Source organism: Sus scrofa, chromosome 9, assembly GCF_000003025.6.
Source record: "Sus scrofa isolate TJ Tabasco breed Duroc chromosome 9, Sscrofa11.1, whole genome shotgun sequence".
Classification (NCBI taxonomy): Eukaryota; Metazoa; Chordata; class Mammalia; order Artiodactyla; family Suidae; genus Sus; species Sus scrofa.
Genome location: NC_010451.4, coordinates 87,447,761 through 87,470,776, shown reverse-complemented (window position 1 = coordinate 87,470,776; position 23,016 = coordinate 87,447,761). Strand labels below are relative to the sequence as shown.

The 23,016-nt window shown below is 37.4% G+C and overlaps 1 protein-coding gene across 31 annotated transcripts in view; it reads right to left on the bottom strand.

The window, feature by feature from the left end:
* HDAC9 (histone deacetylase 9) overlaps nt 1–23,016 on the bottom strand; it is a 1,028,404-nt gene that overhangs the window by 722,027 nt on the left and 283,361 nt on the right. For 5 of the 31 annotated variants that reach the window (XM_021102470.1, XM_021102474.1, XM_021102480.1 and 2 more), the window contains exon 1: nt 21,043–22,479. The exons of 19 other annotated variants lie outside the window; for them this stretch is intronic. Coding sequence is in view for 5 of the 12 variants with exons in the window: in XM_021102478.1 (XP_020958137.1) it covers nt 21,043–21,058 (16 nt within the window). In the remaining 7 variants the exon portion in view is untranslated. Of the gene's footprint in view, nt 1–21,042; nt 22,480–23,016 lie in introns of those variants that run through there. 7 more of the 31 variants (XM_021102502.1, XM_021102509.1, XM_021102505.1 and 4 more) reach the window with 3 other exon arrangements.

Below are 23,016 nucleotides of genomic sequence, written 5' to 3'. Positions count from 1 at the left end.
TGTGTGTGTGTGTGTAGGGGATTCACACAGGTTCATGAGGACCTGGAGAAAATATCAACGTCTCTTGCCTTTGATTCTGTTTTCAAAAGAACAATCCATTATTAATTCTACATCTCACCTCCAGCAATACCTGAACCAGGTTTATCAGTGATCCAACTTCTAGTCAAGGATACCCCCAATTCTAAATGTTATCGTATGCACAATAAGAAGAAGCTAGAGAAGTTAAACATGAGTATTGTATAATTTTTATGCTTCTCATTGTAATTTGAAAAATAAAACTGGCATTCTAATTTGCACATATGTTCCTTAGGAGTCTGGTGAGCATAAAGCTATTGCTGAGACACAGAGCAATTCTTCCTTTACCAGCCAAACTCAGTTTCAAGACCACATGGCTAGAATGATATGAACACGGTAAAAGATAATGTCACCATGAGAAATCTTTCTGGCCACCAAACCATGAACTCCAAAGAAGGATGCATCCCAGTGGTTTCTAAGATGTTGCTGAGTGGCAGAACCCAATCTAAAACCTTGTTATACAAAACCAAGACCCTCCTTTAGCTGACATAGGGTGAGGACTTGGGAGAAGCCTGGAAAACTTTCCTCATCATTCCCCACCAATTTTTTCTCTTTCCATGTTGCAGACTTTGAAGAAGCTCTGTGGGATCATCTGACAGCCTCTATTCTATCTCTGTAGTTCTCAAATTACAGCATGCATTCATTGCAGCACTATTCACAATAGCCAAGACATGGAAACAACCCAAATGTCCATCGACAGATGATTGGATTAGGAAGATGTGGTATATATACACAATGGAATACTACTCAGCCATAAAAAAGAATGACATAATGCCACTTGCAGCAACATGGATGGAACTAGAGAATCTCATCCTGAGTGAAATGAGCCAGAAAGACAAAGACAAATACCATATGATATCACTTATAACTGGAATCTAATATCCAGCACAAATGAACATCTCCTTAGAAAAGAAAATCATGGACTTGGAGAAGAGACTTGTGGCTGCCTGATGGGAGGGGGAGGGAGTGGGAGGGATCGGGAGCTGGGGCTTATCAGACACAACCTAGAATAGATTTACAAGGAGATCCTGCTGAATAGCATTGAGAACTTTGTCTAGATACTCATGTTGCAACAGAAGAAAGGGTGGGGGAAAAACTGTAATTGTAATGTATACATGTAAGGATAACCTGACCCCCTTGCTGTACAGTGGGAAAATTAAAAAAAAAAAAATTACAGCATGCATCAGAACCATCAAGAAGGCTTATAGAACCCAGATGGCTGGACTCTACCAGTGTCTGATTCAAAAGGTCTATGTGAGGCCTGAGAATTTGCATTTCTTACAAGCTTTTCAGGTGATCCTGCTCATGGAAGTTCCTGGGCCAGGGATCGAACCCCCTGCTGCCTCTGAGACAATGTCAGATTCTCAGCCAGCTGCACCACAGCGGGAAATAACTCCTAGTGATTCAGCATCATTAATTGAGCGCATACTCAATACAGCATGAGAAAGCTCTAATAAAGTACTATGGTAACAAATGTTCCTAAAAGTTCTTTAGGTTCTGTTTGCTTACAGAACAATAAATGTTCCCTGTTTGGAAATAATCCCCAAATGTTCCCTCTTGTTTTAACTGCCTGAATTCTTAACATACGCAGTACACATATTGTAATCTATGACTGAATGGAGCCCTTTCTTTTCTCAGGGAGAGTGGAAGGATGTTATTTTGGGGAACAGTGAGGCTACCTTTACCATTTTTTTTCTAACCGGCAAAATACTGCAATAAAGCATTGCTCAACTCAGACTGAAACAATTTTCCCATCTGTCAAAATATTTTAAATAGTATCAAGCTGGTATTACTTTGTCAAAACATTTCATCAGAAACAGTATCTAAATTTAAATAAGCAGTTCCTCGAACTATGTAAGTAAGGTGAATAAACTGTCACCGACACTATATATTTTTTGGAAAATCCGCAGTCTCATTAAAAAGATCTTTAAAGAAAATGGGTGTTTAAATCAAGGATAAATGTCCAGTGGGTAGAGAAAAATGAATACTGCATAAAGGGATGAACATTTCATTGTCCCAGAAATGACATCCTTCAATTCTTCCCAAACAGCATAAAACAAATAATTCTGGTTTGTCTCAGTAAACATACAATTGTGTAATAAAGTATAGGCAATGTAGATTGATGTAGAGACATCGACAAGCATAAACAAGAGCATGAGACTTGGAGTTGATGCTAATTCTCCCCTTACCAGACTTGTGACTTTGTATAGGTTTCCTAAGGCTTCTAGACTTCACTTTCTACAACTGGACACACAGCTAAAACCTGCTTTATAAAGTGGATTTAAGATTAGGCACCAAGAAGGCCTTTGATCCACTCTGTTTCCTTGTCTTTGTGTTCATACATAAAACCCCACAATAATCCCCAGAATTTGAGTTTAAATTGGGAGATGTATGAATAAGAGGAACCTATAACCAATATACGTAACATATTCTGCCTTTATACAGTCACTACTTCTTTTTGTTATAAACCTACCACAGAAAAGGATTAAAAAAACATCTCTTGGAGTTCCTGTCGAGGCGCAGTGGTTAACGAATCCAATTAGGAACCATGAGGTTGCGGGTTCGGTCCCTGCCCTTGCTCAGTGGGTTAACGATCCGGCGTTGCCGTGAGCTGTGGTGTAGGTTGCAGACGTGGCTCAGATCCCACGTTGCTGTGGCTCTGGAGTAGGCCGGTGGTTACAGCTCCGATGAGACCCCTAGCCTGGGAACCTCGATATGCCGTGGCAGCGGCCCAAGAAATAGCAAAAAGAAAAGACAAAAAAAAAAAAAAAAAAAAAAAAAAAAAAAAAAAAAAAAAAAAAAAATCTCTCCAGGTATACCTAACACTTTCACCCTTAAAAAAAAAAAAAAAAAAAAAGTGTATCTTCAATTATATACAAAGACTACCAAAACTTTTACATCTTTAAAAAATTTTAAATCCACTATCATGCACAAAATACAAATCAACCATCACTTTAGGAAGAAGTAGGGTGCATAGTCACAAGAAGGCTGTGAACTTTCCAAAGGTTAAATAATTACAGAGTAGAGTTCAAGTTTAATTTTTTTTCTTACAGGAAAGATTTTCCCTTCTTGTAGGTGGTCTAACAAACAAACAAGACTATGAAGTGGGGCCATAATAGTGACTTTTTTTCCCTCTTTGATGTTTAAAATGTTCTATGTAGGCTTGGTTTTGCAAATTGCACATTTTAAGTAATCTAGTTGGCCAGAACCAAGTTTATCCAATGAATTAAAAAGTCTTTAGCAATCAGAATGGCTGAAAACAGCATTAAGGAGTTCCCAACGTGGCACAGCAGAAACTAATCTGACCAGGAACCAAGAGGTTGAGGGTTTGATCCTGGCCTCGGTCAGTGGGTTAAGGATCCAGTGTTGCTGTGAGCTGTGGTATAGGTTGAAGATGTGGCTCCGATTTGGTGTTGCTGTGGCTCTGGCATAGGCTGGCAGCTGTAGTTTCAATTAGACCCCTAGCCTGAGAACCTCCATATGCCCTGGGTGCGGCTCTAAAAAAAAAAAAAAAAAAAAAAGCAAAACAATAAAACAAAAAAAACACCGGCATTAAAATGTTAAACTGGTCAGAACTGTAAATACAAACTAAGACAATGCATTGAAATTTTGATTTAAATTGAGGAAACTGCTTATGCATACGTAAAAAGTGTTTTCTTCACTTTTCAGAATCATAGGATAACTTTTCACAAAGAAACTATCTTTTTTGTCAATATACATTTTTGCTAGCTTCAGAAATATTTCTCTTCTACTTTTTGCAGTACTTCAAGAGTTTTCATTATTAGAAAGTCCAGTGGTCAGATGGAAAATCACAGATGCATAGGCTGCTTTTCCCACAGTGATCTCTGGGTATTCATCAATGATTACTATTTTTAAAATATACTATGATTTTGATTATTAGGATTCTATAATATTAGAAAATATTTTTAAAATCTAAGGATGGCTAAGCACTTAATTTGAGAAGATGGCATGGTATAACAAGGACTTGGGCTTTTTTAAATGCTCCTAAATAATAAACCTTATTTTCACAAGAGTCAATGTTTAAGATGATTCTCACAATAAAAGACTTTTCTAATATGTATCAGGCAGAAGTGGCACCCATGTGCATTCTTTTTGTACTCTCATTATCAGCGTAAATGTCCATGCAGATTAAGACATCAATTACTTGCCCATGGACACAAAACTCATAAATGGTGGAGCCTGGATTTTAAGCCAGGAAGTATGGTTTCAAAGCAGATAGTCTTGCCAAAACTCCCCCACCCCAAAAAGGATAGACCTGTCTCTCTCAAAGAGTTCTCAATCTCAATGGGGAGGCAAAGACATAAGTATACAACATACTTAATAATAAAAGTGAGAAATAATAATTCAAGTTAATCAACAGAAGACATGTCACAAGGGGCAGTGAGGATAAGGGATGAGGCCACTGCTGCCTGTGCATATGGCCATGAGAGATGGCTATACAACGGGATTACTGCAGCAAATAGAATGGGAAGAACATTAGTAAGTGGGAGGTATTTCACATGTCCATAACAAGAAGAATGTGAGGAATGTGAGTAAACAACCTGGTTGGATTGAAGAATTTATATTGAAAAATATTGGATGAAGCTAGAAAAACAGTGGTAAAGATGTTAAAAGTCTTAGATCTGGAGTTAAGATTTAATCTTACTGGCACTAGTATCCATCCAAGGATTGTGAGCAGGGAAGTGCTTTGACCAAAAGGTGTTTGAGAAAAGTATTCAGCAGTGGCATGAATATAACAGCATATGAGGAGAGACCAAAGCTGTGTGCGCAAGGACCAGAAAGCACCAGAATCCACTGGTCAATTTCAAACTACTCCTACATTATGCAATGTTAGTTAAACTTGTCTTACTATTGGAGTTCCATGGTGGCACAAAAGAAATGAACCTGACTAGTATCCAAGAGAATGAGGTTTCAATCCCTGGCCTCACTCAATTGCTGTGAGCTGTGGTATAGTCACATATGTGGCTTGGATCCTGCATTGCTGTGGCTGTGGTGTAGATCAGCAGCTGTAGCTCTGATTCGGCCCCTAGCCTGGGAACTTCCATATGCTGTGGGTTCAGCCCTAAAAAGCAAAAAACAAAAACAAAAATCCAAACAAACCAAAAACTTGTTTTACTATCATCTTTTATTTTCTTACAAATGTTGCTACCTCAGAACCACATAAACACAGTTTGGGAACAAGTCTAAAGCTGCTTCACTCAGATTAGCTTCTGAAAACACGCACACTACATACTGGCTAGACTTTGATTTCCAACTGCCTGTACCTGTATTTCTTTTCCAGTGCACACATAATGCTGGAGACATAACACTCCCACATCCACCCTAAGTCCTGCTCAGGAGCCCTCAACCAACGACTAGGTCCTAAGTTGGCATATAAATACCTCGATTCCCTCACCCTGGGTAGAATATCTCTGGCAAGCCTAGTTTCCTGGAAGAGTTAAGCCTTAGTTATCCAGAGCAGCAACCTACTTGATATTCTATTGTCGTGGGGGCTGCCTTCCATTCCCTTGCTCATTTCCCCTATTAAGAGTTTTCTCGAATCTCCTCCCAAATAAATGACTTAAACTTGATTCCTTGCCTCAGGGCCTGCCTAGGGTTGGGGTAGACCCAAACTAAAATACATCATGGTCTGTCAGCCCACTCATTTTGGCTCAAGTTACTTTCCTTGCTCTAATGGTCTCTTAAGACCCTGAACAGTCTCTCCACCCCCACTCCAAGCTTCCCTGATTAGCCCAGCACATTGTGCCAGCTCCTTTTCATGAACCTTTAAACCATTATTGCCGGTTACCTTTTATTTATTCTATTCACATGATGTGTTATGTGCATGTCTTATCTTTTCATCAACTAGATAGACCCCCACCTAAAGATAAGAAACTTTATTTCTCTGCAGCCTTCACAGGGTAGAGCAGAGCTTTATGTCGTCCAATGGCTATTGAGAACTACTTCTCTCTGTTGCCTTGCCTATCAGAAAGTCTGCTGATAAAATGGGAGTCACACTTGCCTTAGAGTTAGATACGGTTTGTTGGAAGTACATGGTTTAGAAGAGTAAGAGAACTTTTGTCAACATATGGTTGATGCTGGATCAAAACCATTTGAGTTTCCAGCCAGCAGGAGAGGGAAAGAGCATGGAAAGTAACAAACAAATGTCTTATTTAAAGTACAGATCCAGAAGTGATACACATCATTCACATTCTGTTCTTAAGAACTTAGTCACAAAGCCACAGCTACTGAAATGGGAAATGAGAACTGTAGTGCCTAGTTGGTCAGTCATGTGCTCAGCTACATTTTTATTTCTGTGGAACAAAGGGGAATGGATTTTGGTAGAAAGCTAACAAGTCTCTGCCATAGACTCCCACATCTATGCTTTTCAACAACAAGAATCTAAAGTCTCATTCCACAGCTACCCTTCTGCCATCTCTGAAAATTTAACTAGCTTTTATGCTAGTTACTTGACCACATTACAATGGGGATGAGTTTACCACGCACTTAATAATTACACTAACTTGTGTTCTCCTCTTTCTATGAAAAACCATCCATCTCTTAGTGGCTAATTTTTGCTACTGTACCCAGAAAAATCTAATGCTTTTAGGAAAAGCCATGAAAAGACCAACTAACAAATTGCACTTAATATTGCATATGTGGGAAATTAGGACCCCCGCCCCCACCAAAAGTTACTTAACTGAAGTCTTTACCTGCTGTTAACTAGTAAATCAATGAGATATAGAAGCCCCCAAACAGAAAAAGTATGGAACTAGTATTTGTTGACCACCTACCATTCTAAGTGCCTTAACTAATGCAGACAAATAATTACTAGGTACTCAATATGCCCGAAACACTGTACTACAGACTAGACACTATGCTTTCCAGAAGTTTTGTTTCTAGTTTTACATCATTATTTCATTTTACCTTTTTACTACCACCTTACAGAATGGACACTGTAGATGAGGGAACTGAGACTCATAAAGTCAATTTGCCTATGTCTTCTCAAAGGTTAAGTTCAAGCTTTACATAAAGCATTTCATTTTACCTTCGTTTACCACCTCACAAAGTAGACATTATAGATGAGGAAATTAAGACTCGGAAAGGAAAGGTCAATTTGAAAATATAACTCAGCTAATCAATGATACTGTTTATTTTAAAACTGAGATCATCTTGTCTTCAAGACCAATGCCCTTTTCCATGACAACTTGACCCCCTCCTCAGCCCCACCCCTACCACACGTTCTCAATGACAACCAAAAAAAAAAAAAAAAAAAACTGAACCACACACTTAATATAATCATCTGGATTTTTCTCATTTGCTGACTGAAATGATGCATAAAAATTACATATGCCGAGTAAGTCCCCATTGGAACCTTTATTAGAGAAGTGTGCACATGGGCATACGTCACAAGTGGCAATTAAGTGCATAAAATCAGCAGCACTGACCCAAGAGTATAAACAAACAAGCAGACAGGGGAGTATTATTAATCACATGCACATTGTCTACTTAATTGCAACTTGGGCTCTTAAAGTTAGAAGAGAAATACCCACTTAAGGAAACTGCCAACTAATGACACCTCTGTTCTTAATATCTGAGTATTTTAGATTTCAGAGTTAACAAACATATAAGTGAATCACTCAGTCAGATACAGATACACAAAAATAACTAAAGTAGATTTATACAAAATCCATTTTCTTTGGTATTGAATCCTGTGGCAATTGAGAGGGAATAGGAAAACATACATATGGGAGTTCCCGTCGTGGCGCAGTGGTTAACGAATCCGACTAGGAACCATGAGGTTGCGGGTTCGATCCCTGCCCTTGCTCAGTGGGTTAACGATCCGGCGTTGCCTTGAGCTGTGGTGTAGGTTGCAGACGCGGCTCGGATCCCGCGTTGCTGTGGCTCTGGCGTAGGCCGGTGGCTACAGCTCCGATTCAACCCCTAGCTTGGGAACCTCCATATGCCACGGGAGCAGCCCAAGAAATAGCAACAACAACAACAAAAAAGACAAAAAAAAAAAAAAAAAAAACCAAAAACATACATATGTTAGGACCTTATCACCTGCGATCATCTAAATAAAAACGTAGACCTTTTCCTACTGCATCATTCTTTCACCCTCATTATTGAACATGAGTACCTGATAGAGAAGTGGGAGAAGGGGATGGCAGTCCTCACGTGAAGGCAGATTTACTTTGATTTCTTTATTTTGTATTTCACGAGCTAAAAATAAATGCTATTGTGATACATTCCATACACAAATTTATTATACACATGCATATGTATAGATACATAAATTCATATACCAAATGCAGGAATCAAAGTTTGGTCTCTATTTCTACAAGTCCTTAGATAGTAACATGAAAGAAAGTATTAAGCTCTTTACTGTCTCAGTGGGATACTAAATGAAAACTAAAGTCTCTAGAATAAAATAGAGGATTATATCACTTCATGCAAAAAAAGAAGCTATAATGTGTCTAAATTGTTTTTTCCTATAATTATATTCAGTGCAAGTTTAAAATAAAAACAATCTCACATTCTAAGATAAAATACAACATCAACTACCATACTTAAATTAACTTGCTCCACCTGACATTGTACCTTCTAGCGCTTAGACAAACGCTCATGATATTATGACCTTAAATATGATGCTGATGCTTATGCTGAAAAGCTGGAAAGTTCCAAGTGAGTGTGTAACTTGAGGGACTATTTCTTTAAGCAATTTCACACAAAATGAGTATGGTGTAGTCTTCCAATGTACATGCAATAAACAGTTTATTTATTTATTTATTTATTTATTTTGCCTTTTCTAGGGCCGTTCCTGCGGCATATGGAGGTTCCCAGGCTCGGGGTCCAATCGGAGCTGTAGCCACCAGCCTACGCCAGAGCCACAGCAACATGGGATCTGAGCCGCGTCTGCAACCTACACCACGGCTCACGGCAACACCAGATCCTTTAACCCACTGAACAAGGGCAGGGACCGAACCCGCAACCTCATGGTTCTTAGTCGGATTCGTTAACCACTGCGCCACGACGGGAACTCCCCAGTTTATTTTTTAAAAGCTGTATTGTAGGAAAAAAAGCGTTTTCACCTAAAGGACAAAAATGCTTGCATTTCTTAATTTCAGCTTGAAAAAAATCAATTAAATTCTTCAACTCTACTGAATTCTTTACCTGACAGTTTTTCAGGATGGTTCATGAAGAATTATGCAGGAACTTCTTTATTATAATAACTAGAATCCATGATTTCAGAGTTTTCAACTGCTGTTTCATAGCCATTCGTAAAATGATTGTGTTTCTCCTAAAAGTAATTTTTTGTCAATTACATATATGAAATCATGTTTGTCTTCCAAAATATGCAGAGATTTTTTTTTCTGGAATATGGAGATGACACGTGGTTTTGCATAGCTTTAAAATAACCTACATGTTTACTTGGAATAGTCTGTGTTGTATATAGTTGAAGAACTTTATATATTTACTAAGATATTTACTCAAAAAGATATTTGCAACTTGAAAAACTGACTCAATTTGTTCTTGTGGTATGTCTTAATTTTATTTGGGGAAAAACTCTCTGCATATAATTAACATATTGCTTATAATCTTTTTTTTTTCTTAGTCTTTTGTCTTTTTAGGGCCGCACCCGAGACTTATGGAGGTTCCCAGGCTAGGGGTGTAATTGGAGCTACAGCTGCCAGCCTATGCCACAGCCACAGCAATGCCAGATCCGAGCTGCATCTGTAACCTACACCACAGCTCACAGCCACACCAGATCCTTAACCCACTGAGTGAGGCCAGGGATTAAACCTGCAACCTCATGGTTCCTAGTCAGATTCGTTTCCACTGTGCCACGATGGGAACTCCTTTATTATCTGTTTTATTTTACTTAATACAGAAGGTATACTAATACACTTTTAAATATATTTTTTGTAATGGCTTACAAACCTCATTTGCTGTGCTTTTAAAACATCATTCACTGTGTTTCTTAAAGGACTGATAAGTCAAAGCAAATCTGATATTTACAGAAGAATGCCTTTTGTTAAAATCAGATCCTATTCTTGACATTCCTTGGAAAAGTCAGTATTTTATCTAGACAGAGGCAGCACTAGGAGGAGAAAGACTTGAATTTTAGGATGGTGATACTGAGTTCATGGGAAAGTTGTTTAATATCTCTTGGGACCTAAAACATTTCATCTATAAAAGTCTAGATAATAAAGATTATCATACTTGTCAAGAGAGTCTCTTGAGAAGCCTTCAAAATTGAACATCTATGACTAAAATATGCAGCTCACTGGAATCCAGCAGGGAAAAGCGTTTGCTAAGGTGAAGTTAAATCAGGGTCCTTTCCTCTGTGCAGCTTCCCTCTCCACACCAAAGCACCAAATCACTGATCCTGGAGATCCTTTACTGCAGACTAATGGTACTTTCAACCAAGTAGGAATTATTTCCAGCTTTCTTGAGCTGGCACCAACCCATTTTTTTTTTTTTAATTATGTCAAGCCGTGCATTTTATTAAAGGACAACTTTTCTTTCTATAACCTCTCAAGATGAACAAATACTTTTTTTTCTTCTGGCTGTAAAAAATCAAATTATGTCACCTAATTTCAAGGAAAAGATTGGCAATGGCAAGCCAGACCAAAAACACCATTTGTATGCAAAGAGAGTTAAACTACTTGGAAAAGTACCCTTGCCAGTAGAGTGTGGTATCATTAAACACAGAACTAAATTTGAAGCAGAGTAGTAGGAAAAAAAATATATCTTGAAATGTGATAGGGTCCATTACGCTTCTTGATGAGATTACTTGCCTCTCCAATACATTACCCAAAGGCGCTTACAAAACTGAGGGAATATATTACATTGGAATTATCAGAACTTTTTAAAGTAGGTCAAATTTTGAAGCAAAAAACATTTCAAATTTTATGCAGTGTTACAAAAAAAAAAAAAAAAAAACTTAGAAGCTGTACAGCCAAGGTGCTAATCACTTTTTAAAATAAAGTTTTTTAAAAAAGTCTTACTCTTGCATAAACATTAAATGTACCACTTTGAAATGCAGAGTCACATACCTGAGGCTGTTCTTTCACCGTCATCTTAATTCAGTTTTTAATAATAAACTGAATTTTAATTATATAAATATCTTTATTAATTCGGAAACAAGAAAAGTTGGGTTCCAAAAAAGGTTGAAATATAACTCATCATTTTGAAACAGATTCAATCCTAACAGTAAATATAAAATACTGTTTCTCCTACCTACTAGGTTTTCATTCATGGTGTTATTACAAAACCACAAAATTCTGGTATAATATTTTTAATAAAATTTTAATTTTCTTATAGTTAAATCTAAAATAGCAGGCTTACTATTTGTTTGTGTAATTTGTCATATGAGAATACTTAAAACACTCAGAAGCTGTAGCAGTGCCTAAGCGTGTCCTATGTGGGAACATGATAACACAAAAAACTGATTTAAGAACCTAGGTAATTAATTCAAGTGCAAGTGGAACAAAAGAAGGCTGACTACTTTAAAAGTAAACAATTTCTTCTGAAAATCATGTCAAGTAAGAAAGTTGTAAAAATTTAGGTCTTTCTTAAATTTCTAATATTACATTAATACAGGTTAGATAAATATGGACACAAAAGAGTACTTGTAAAAATAAATAATACTATTATAGATTTGTTTGGCTTACATCTGCCATAGTACCTGAATAATCTTCCAATAAGCTCCACTTTAGGTGCAGACAAGAAGCCCCCAGTGAAGATGCCATCTGGGAGTGAATACATTAGGCCAATAATAGCGTATTGTGAATTACTGTGAATAACACAGACTTGACACATTAGCATGAGTAACTAGCAGGCCTCTGAGAAAAGGGAATGTATAACTGCAACATTTAAATTGGGTGTGTGGTGGGGGAAAGCAGAGTGAAAGAAACTCTTTAGGTTTAGGCCTTGATGGGTAGGAAGAAGGTTCATGAAAAGAGAAAAGCTCAAAAAGTAGAAAAAACTCTTTAAATAGTCTCACACATTATTGAAAACAATGTCTTATTTTGAAAAGATGAAAATTTAGGATCAAAGAAGTCACTTAAAAGAGGAATGGCTCTAGAAACAAACTGCTGATGTCACAATTTTACCTAGGACCAATGCCACTTTGGTTCCTCCAATAATTATACTCTTTTGATCAGTGTAATTTAAACACTTATTCCAGGTAATACAAAAATTGCAAATCAAAATATATCATAGTTATTGTCACAAGAATCCAATTTAGTTTTAAATGTTAATCCACAATAATACATATTGAAAAAAAGACAGAGGATATACATATGGAATAGAAATAAATTGATAAAGGATTTTAAACCAAAATAAGCAAAAAGCAACAGAAAAAGCCCATATATTTTTTTAATCCCACCATTACCTATGGGCATTTTGCAAGTATAAGATCCCTTTTGTCCCTACTTTTCTTCCTTCCATATGGCTTCAACTTGCACCCTACACGGACACCTCTCAAATACCTGCCTCCAGCTCTGCCATCTTGACAATGACTGTATCCCTATCTAGAATTGCCCTGAGAGAGCAAGCTCTTGGATGTCCTGTTGCCATGGCAAATGCAGGTCCAGATAATGAACATGGTGCTTCAATCTTCTTGAAGGAAGGCACAAAATCAATCTCACTCTGTATGCTTCTGTCCCCTGTCTTTCTGTGCTTCTGTTAATAAAACCTCCATTCTATCACCATGCTTATAACAGTCATTTTGATCTTACACTCATCCTTTATCCATGGATACAGTCACAAAAAGATGTCTACTCCTTTATAATGGTGCCACTATTCTCATTCTTGGTGCAAGGCCTCACAGCCACATGGCTATGTTTCTCAGTCATTGACCTTATTTTATTCTTTCCATCCTTCTCTTTGCCTATCCATTCTAAAGGTATACAAGCTTTTTTTTTTTTTAATTGTGGAAAAAAAACACATAGAATCTACTCCGAACAATTTTTAAGTGTAATAGTACAGTACAGTATTAACTCTAAGTATAATGTTGCACACCAGATCTCTAGAACTTCTTCATCGTCCTTGACTGAAATTCTATATCTACTGCAGAGCAATTTCCCAGTTCTCCCTCTCCCAACCCCCAGTGACCAGCATCCCTGCTTTTAACTATGAGTTTGACTATTTTAGTTAACTCAAATAAGTGGAATCATTGAGTATCTGTCCTTCTGTGACTGATTTATTTCACTTAGCATAATATGCTCAAGGTTCATCCATGTTGGAGAAAACGACAGGATTTTCTTCTTTTTATGGCTAAGTAATATCCCATTTTATATATGCAGTTATCCATTCATCTGTTGAAGAATAGATAGTTTTCATCTCTTAGCTATTGTGAATTGAATATTGCAATGAACACAGAAGTGCTAATATCTCTATGAGATCCTGATTTCCTGATTTAAATTCATATGGATAAATATCCAGAATTGAGACTGCTGAATCATATTAGTTTTATTTTTAATTTTTGAGGGAATTCCATATTGTTTTGGATAGCTGCTGCACCATTTTACATTCCTACCAATAGTACATAAGGGTTCCATTCTCTCCACATGCTCATCAATACTTTTTTTTTAATGTCCATCTAATAGGTGTGAGGTGATATATCATTGTTTTGATTTGTATTTTCCTGACAATCAGCAACTGTGATCATCTTTTCATAGATGTCTAGCCATTTGTATGTCTTCTTTGGAGAAATATCTATATAAGTCCTTGGCCCATTTTAATCAAGTTACTCAGCTTTTTGCTATTGAGTTGTAGGAGGTCCTTATATTTTGTGGATATTAGCTCTTTATTGGATACATGGTTTGCAAATATCTTCTCCCACTCCCTAAGTTGTCTTTTCATTCGGTGTTGATGGTTTCCTTTGCTATGCAGAAGCTATTTAGTTTGATGTAGTCTCACTTGGCTACTTTTGATTTTGTTGCCTGTACTTTTGGTGCCGAATTCAAGAAATCATTGCCAAGACCGGTAATATGAAGCATTCTTTCTATATTATTTCTTAGGAGATTTATAGTTGCAGATATTATGCTAAATAAACTTTATTCCATTTTGAGTTGATTTTTGTGAATGGTATAAGATACTAGTCTAAATTCATAGATACAAACATTTTAAAAACTCTAATTTCATATCTTACTTGGGTATACATATATATGGAGTAAGAATTTAATACAAATTAAAGAAACAATAAACAAAAATTCAAAACTGGCATTCCCATTGTGGCTCAGCAGTAACAAAACCAACTAGTATCCATAAGGATGCAGGTTTGATCCCTGGATCTGCTCATTGGGATAAGGACGTGGTGTTGTAGTGAGCTGCAGTGTAGGTTACAGATGCAGCTCAGATCTGGCATTGCTGTGGCTGTGGCATAGGCCAGCAATTGCAGCTTGTATTCAACCCCCAGCCTGGGAACTTTCATATGCAGCAGGTGTGGCCCTTGAAAGAAAAAAAAAAAAAATGCAAACTATGTTTACCTGTGGAGGTGGGGAATCACATAGGAGGCTTCATTAATAATGGTCATATTTGATTTTGTAAATTTGTTATGTGTACCTTGTAGTTTATCATATTTGTACTTACACACAATTTTAGATAAATGAACTATTTTATGATAAACTGAAAGTAAGAATGTTAATTTTTGAAGAAAAAGATGGAACCTTATAGGTTTTTAAAAATGAATCTAATAACTTTCAAAATCATTTTTTAACATTAAAACTTCCTTAATAGACACACTTTAGCATAGGAACTAAGTCTATTTAAAGGTTCCAGCCCTGATGTAAAAAGTCTAACATTCATTGGGTGGAGCACTGTCTTCTACTTCTAACCATACTAGATGAATTGCATTATAAATTAATTCTGCAAAGGCAGTTCATACAAATGCAGTTTACTTTTATTGATTCGCTTCTTTCTACCAAGTCTCAGAATGAAAATTAAATGCAAAGATTTCTTACTACACAAATTTATAGGTAGACCATGAAAAACACAATAAGAGATCCCACCCTTTTGCAGAAAAACTCAAGTCAAGAAATACTATTTCCAACACTTCATGGTGGGCACTGAGCAGGTCTTCATCATAGTCAATGTCAGAGTTTCTCAACTTCAGCATTACTGACATTTTGAGCCAAATAATTCTTTTTTTTCATTTTTGAAAAAGTTTTATTGAAGTATAGTTGGTTTACAGTATTTTGATAATTTCTACTATACAACAGTGATTCAGTTATACATGTACACACATCCATTCTTTTTCAGATTTTTTCCCCACATAGACCATCATAGAATATTGGGTAGAGTTCCCTGTGCTCCCCATTGTCAGGACAAGTAAGTCTTTGTTGTGTGAGGATGTCCTTGTATTGTAGGATATTTAGCATTCCTGGCCTCCTCCCACTAAAAGGTAGTAGCATACTTTGCCCCAAATGTGACATTCAAAACTGTCTTCAGATGTTTCCCAATCTCTCCAGAAGATAAAATTGCCTCCGGTTGAGAACCCCCCATCTATGTGAATGGCACCCCCTAGAAGTGCCCTCAGTAACAGTATCCAGCTACCTAGACACTGGAAATACAAATATGAAGAAAGCGCTGAATTCAAGCAATTTACACTTTAGGGGAAATAAATTTAGATTGACACAAATAGTTTATTATTATTTCCCTGAATACTATCAAGTTACATGAAAATAAAACAAGGAAACTTATAAATATATTGCCACTTAGGAAAACAACATGACTCTTAAATAGAATTAATCTTAAGTGTTTATTAAATTAATCAATAATAAAATTGATTAGTCAATATGTCAAAATGCAAAAACACTTTAAAGAAATTCAATTTTCTGCCTATTTATTGTACGCCAATGAGCTCCACATTACCAACTCCCATGACTTTTCTGATAATTTATTGGCTCTTTAATTAGCATTTTATATGGGTAACCATTTATTTCTTCTGAATAGTCTATGCTCTCTGGTTTTCTCTTTTTTCTACCTATTACTTGTACATCTCCTTTACTGTCTACTTCTTTACATCTTCTAAATTTTGGAATTTGCCATGGTTGAGTACTGAGCCCTCAGCTTTTCTCACTTCCTACCATCTCCCTAAGTGATTACATCTATTTCTATGCTGTCACATACCATCTATACACCAACAATTGCCTACTGGGCATGTTCCCTCAAATCTTTCGAGAGCAGTTCAATTGAGATGTCTAAGACTCCTCTTCTTCCAATTTGTCCCATCTTCATACGTGACAACTCCCTTGACCCAGCTGTTCAAGACACAGAATCATAACTGCCATTTACTCTCACTTTCACATCCAATTCTTTACCAAATCCTATTGATTATACTAGATCTCTCAGCTCTGTCCACTGGTACTACTTATTCCAGGCTGGACTCATTTCTAGACTAGGCTATTCCAAGGGCCTTCTATCCTGTTTCCATGCGTCTTTATCTTGCTTCTTGAGAATCTATCACTTACGCTGTAACTAATTTAAAAATAGTGCTCAGATCATGCAACTTCCTGTGTAAACTTTCAATCACTTCTCACTGCACTTAGAATAATAAGTAACCTCCTCCTTACCATGACCTACTAGGCCCTGGAAGACCTGGACTCTTTGGCTTATACCTCTAAGCAACTTTCCCTTTTTACATGTTTCAACCACACTGGCCTTTACTCTTTTTCTCTGGACAACCTCTTTATCACTTTGGTACTGGTGGTTCCCCTGTGACTAGAAGGCTCTTTCTGTGTCATTCAGGCTCGTCTTAAAGTAAACCTCTTCTGGGAGAGACTTTCTCTGATCCCCCAAATTACATATGCTATATTATATAAATATTTAACATGCATTATACCATATGATTCATACAACACTTCTAGGAGCTCAGTATCATTCTGCAGGTAAAGAAATCAAGGCTTAAGAAGGTTAGTAAAATACCCCAAATCACAGAGTAACAGGATTTGAACCATGGCTCTCTTATCTCTTATCCACACACATACTACCTTTCCCAATGTAGCTGGTCCAAGGAAGACAGATATGTTTTATGAACCACAGCCACAGAATATGTTTTATGTTTTATGAATCCACTTCATCCACATTTACTTCACCCACTAATCTATAAATTTCTGAGGGTAGGAGCTGTGATTATTGATCTCCAAATCTCCAGGGCGGGTGACACTAAAATATTGTGACCACATGGCTGAAAGAACAAAAAAGAAAGAACTCATCTCAAGGAAAAACAATGCTTTAACTATTTAAGACTTTTAATAAAACACTCAGTCCTCAAACAGCAGTGACATAAAAGAAGGTCAAATGTTAAACATTCGGTCCGGACAGAAGTGGAGGATTTGGAAGCATGAGTGCACTGGTATTCAGTCATCCAGTGGGGCTGACCAAGACCATCAGAAATTACATTAGTGCATAAAGAAGGGGATCCTGACAAGCTAAATGGCACTTCTGAACATATTTCTAACCATAGATGGATATGGAAATTTCCAACCCTGAATCTTGCTTTTCTAGTTGTGTTCTTATGAGATAAAGATATTAGAGGAAAAAAAATAAAACACAGATAAAGGAACAATTCCGGAAAAAGTAGTTTGCAGTTGCCACAACTACTGCCTCTTTGTTTTCTCAATGGTTTAAGAATCTAAGGATAAAAAAATAATAATAATTATAATTAAAAAAATAATCCAAGGATGATTTATAACTATGATCCTTCCTGTAGTTCCCACTGTGGCTCAGTGGGTTAAGAATCCAACTAGGATCCATGAGGATGCGAGTTTGATCCCTGGCCTCACTCACTGGGTTAAAGATACTGTGTTGCCACAAGCTACAGCGTAGGTCACAGATGCAGCTTAGATCTAGCATTGTTGTGGCTCTGATAGCTGTGGCCAGCAGCTGCAGCTCCAATTCCACCTCTAGCCTGGGAACTCCCATGTGCTTCAGGTGTGGCCCTAAAAAGAAAACAAACAAACAAAAAACAATATCCTTCCTACCTCACTCCCTCCCCCACCAACAGCCTCAACTTCATTTATCCCCCCACTTCTCTCCAAAAAGATAGCAAGATCTCAAAGCTCTACCAATGTTTCTACAAGGAACATTTGGCTGAGTCTATCAAGATTGACAAAAGTATTCTCACCAATGAAAGAAAGATAAAAGTAAGTATGGGAGATCCTGTCTTGGCGCAGCAGAAAGGAATCCAACTAGGAACCATGAGGTTTCGGATTCGATCCCTGGCCTTGCTCAGCGGGTTAAGGATCCGGGCGTTCTCGTGAGCTGTGGTGTAGGTCACAGAGGTGAGGCGGCTCAGAACTGGCGTTGCTGTGGCTCTGGCCTAGGCAGCAGCTGCAGCTCCCATTGGACCCCTAGCCTGGGAACCTTCATATGCTGGGAGTGCAGCCCTAAAAAGACAAAAAGACAAAAAAAAAAAAAAAAAAAAAAAAGTAAGTATGAAGATTGCTGAATGTATCCAATTGCCTGATAAGAGAAGTTGATCATGTTATAGCTGATGTTTTCATTTTTAGCTAGGAATTCCAGACAGTGTCCCTTTCAGTGAAAGAAAATTTTTATAAACACCATTATTCCACTGAAAGAAAAATTCTCCCAAGTTGTGAAATTAACCTCTTCATTCACACATTTGGTTCTATTTTTACAGTTATACCAGTAATCTAAAAGAAAAAGCACTGAAAGTTAATTCCAGGTTTCTAAAATGTCTGTGTGTGTCCCAGTTCTCTGCAACACCTCTCAGAAGATTTGGCCAGTTTTTACTTCTGCATCGCATCAGTGTAGATCATTTGTTTTACAACAGCACTGCATGTTTCTCGAAAACTGACTTAGATGAATTTCACCCATCATTTACAAAAACTCAAGAGAGACAAATGGCCTTAAAAACAAAATCCACCACTGAGGCATGGTTAATATACTAAAAGAGTATTCCTTTTTGTAACATTCTCAATTCAACATTTACTTTATTAAACTCCACAACTACCCCCACCAGCCTTTGTATTTGTCAAGATTTCTGACAAATTTCCAGCTTATAATTACACATTATGAAAATTCACTGTGGGGAAACTATTGCTAGAAAAAAGCTTTTCCATTTAACTTGCTTTAAAGGAATACTGAAGACTTTCACCTTTAGGAAGGCTATGAGCAAAGTCATGAATTGCAGTTTGATTGCAAACATATGAATAAATTGATTTCTAATGGACAAATGCTCTGAGAAGTAGTTAAGTCAGACAGACCAGGAACAAAATCAAGGCTGCCTCTTATTAACTAGGTAATCAAAGTAAATTGCTTAATCTCTTCATGCCTCAGTTCCCTTATCTATATTATATATGTTAGCTGTGAAAGCACCATCCAGTGCAAGATCAGGCACATAGTAGTTACTCAATAAATAGCAGTCATTAATATTTATAAGATGGAGAAATAACAGAGTGGGGAAGGTCCTCACCTGTCCATTGGTTGCCATCTTTAGAATTTTTCCTTCCTCATTACTAATGAAAAAAGTATCTGGCAGCTTGTGGCCCTGGAAGGTGAAAGTAAGCCTGGAGAGCTCTGTCCCTTAGGGGAAAGGGCATGAGCTTGTATGTGAGGTAGCCTCCCAGGCCCAGCAGAGTTGCCCAAACCCAAACACATCACACCCCTTGCAGGGTTTAGAGGAGCCCATGATGCTTCTCTCAGATCCACTACTCCTTGCCCCACGAGCTTAGATGAATTCCTACTCCCTCATCTTCAAAGTGAGAGGATGGACAAGACCAGCTTTGACACTGTTTTCAGAAAAAAACTAACTCAGAGTTGGTGGGGAAGAGTTTTCCAAGGGCCAGGAGCTAGAAAGGGATCTTAGTGGAGATTTTTCTTAGCTTCATCTCATCAAATAACCAAGAGAAAAACAATGGTCAGAAGACAACCAAGTATATTCAAACACACATTTGCTTCCTGTCTGAATGCATCTCTTTCCGACTATCCTTCTAACAATTTCAGCAAACAGCTGTGGGACTAACCTACAGTGAGCATTCTCTGTTCTCAGCAATTTGCCAAGTCTTTACAGGCGCTATTTCATTATTTCCTACCCTGGAAAGAACTGTTATTATTTTCATTCATCAGGTGAAGGAAGAAGCAAAGCATAGAAAGACTGTGAAACTTCCACAAGGACGCTGAATTGCAACAGAACCAAAATCTGACCCCAAACAATCTTGCTCCACAATCTGACCTACTATCCTTTACACCCACTCCCACAGGTAAAGCGGCCATTGGAAACTTGGTCTTGCTTTCTCTGACTCATAAGTGAATTTTCTGTAATAATATTTCTCTAAAACTTACCTTACTGAACTGGGGTCTGAGCCTTTAGGAGACTCTTGCCCTCTTTCATTTAATGTTCCCAACAGGCATACTTCAAATATTATAAAGCAACTAGACTCAAGTGCCACAGAAGTGTGGATGAAAGGGCGTGGGTCCTGCCTTCATAACTCTTAGATCTGTGTGATAGGTGCATGGGGACTCTATACACTGTTCACTTTCCTTTTGTTTGCATTTCAGATTTTCCATAATACGGGTTAAAAGCAATAAACATCTAAACCACAGAGAAGATAACCTAAGATCTTAAGCTGTTCCACAATGCAGAAGGACACTTTGAGTAAAGCAATGTCTCTGCTGATAATTCTGAAGTCTGGATTTTAAGAACTGAGAGTGTAGGAACTTATTTCTCAAAAGCTTTATGAATACAAGAATCCTCTCCTCAGAATATTTTAGTCTTGTCTATCTGGAACAGTAAAGATAGTCCAGGAGTTGAATCTTTTGCTCACTCCAATGTTTGTTGTTGTTGGAGATACTGTTGCTGATTGGAAACGCTTTTGCTTCCCTCCTGTAACAGCCTACAAATGACTAAAAACCGCTTGCATAATCAAACTTTAAAGCTTCTACCCCAATATCCTTTTCACAGTTCTCTTAAAAGGTTAACAGAAAGAAACTTACCCGTTCTGTTGTGCATTCCCTCTTTGCCAAAGTGTGCTGTGGTTTCGAAAGCTAGCCCAGTCCTTCTGAACTTTTCTGTATCCGTTATAATATTAAAGAGCCACAAGGAAGGGAAGTGGTTAGTCAACTTGCTAATTTTATCAGTCCCTCCCACTGGTTAAATAGTACCTGATGCTACAGACACAAAATCAGTTTTCCAGCTCACTTCCCTGCTACAGCGCGGCTTTATAAAAACAGCAGAACTTGAAGGAAAAGAAAGTGACAAGATCTAGTGTGTAGGCATGAGACAGTTAATGAATGAACACTTTATTATATGAATAAGAAGCCTAATAGACTACAGAAACCAGTGATTCAACAGAATGAAGAAGAGAGAGAATGTCAGCTCCATACTCAATACAAACTCTGTCAGCTGGGTGGGAGAGGGAGTGATTTTTAATGCCCTCACAGTACGTGTGGGAAGTAGCTGGTGCTTCATTTGTTGATAAATCATTCTGTCCTGGAATGGAGCCAGTTTACCGGATATAGAAACTTCCACAACTTGAGGCCCTGGCCTAGATGATTGTCTTCCTTTGGAATTTAGCCATTAAAACATAGGACATAGCAGGCAATGTGTGCTTCTAGATGAGGAAAAATTAAATGTTCTCTGAAGAAGCTATGAAATATTTTCTAGGTATAAATTTCTGTAAAACAAGAAGAAAATGAAGGACCTAAAACACATTTTAATGAATAAAATACTTTTCATATGTTGATTCAACTCCAACAGATTGTAGCCTACAAAACACTGTCACCGAAGGAACACCGGCATCCATAACTGGCTCCCACTAACTGCAGGCAAAAAGATTTTGAGCACTGCAGGTGTTCCTATCTTGCAAGAGTAAATACAACTGGATTTTTATGTGAGATTTCCTTTTTCATAAGATTGGCAAACATGCTTCAAATTATACAAAATTTGTCTGCAGGCTGACATGGTCTCTACCCTAGGTATTAGTTGCTTAATAAAAAATATATATTAATGACATTTACAAAATATGTAGTATCAAAGGTATGATTAATATTCAGTGTAACATGCCACTGACCAAGACTTTGGTCTCATCTTGTAAAAATCTTCATAGACGAATGATACAGAATAGACTCTGAGTAGCTGCCAGTATATAAACAGGAATTCTGCATGGCTATTTTTTCCCTATTTAATTTTCAGTATTTTCTAATTTTTCCAAAATAAACATAAGGTTTTACAGTAAGAAATAAGCTATGGAAAGTATTTTTAAAAAGTCAGAGGACATTAACTATGAAAAGCTCTTTGAACATATTCAGAAAGGACCACAAGTGAAATGGACAAACAAATGAAACATCTTTGGAGTTCCCATTGCTGCTCAATGGTAATGAACCCAACGAAGCGATCCCTGGCCTTGCTGGGTGGGTTAAGGATCTGGCATTGCCATGAGTTGTGGTATAAGTTGCAGATGCAGCACGGATCTAGGGTTGCTGTGGCTGTGGTGTACGCCGGCAGCTATAGCTCTGATTCCACCCCCTAGCTGGGAACTTCCATATGCCATGGGTAAGGCCCTAAAAAGACAAAACAAACAGAACAAATGAAGTATCTCTCAAACACTCAATTCTGCTCCATCTCAAGCACTAGCTAAAGACCAGATGTAAAAATTAAGCTGTCTGCAAATCAGAAGAGGGATGTACCCAAGTAATAGGATTCATTACCTTGTGTTCCAGATATATAGGTCATTATTTTACCTCCTTTATGAGATATCCAGCCCTCACACAGGCAGGATTTAAGAGAGAATGCATAACACAGAAAGCATGTAAACAGCTGTATGCTGATCTAGCACTTTAAAAGAGGTAAAAAAATAAATTTCTCTATGAGTGAAATAATACTAAGAAAGTTAACCTTTAAAGTGAAGGTGCTTTAATAATTTAATTACCTATTTCCTATTTACGAAATTAATATTAGAAGCTGAATCA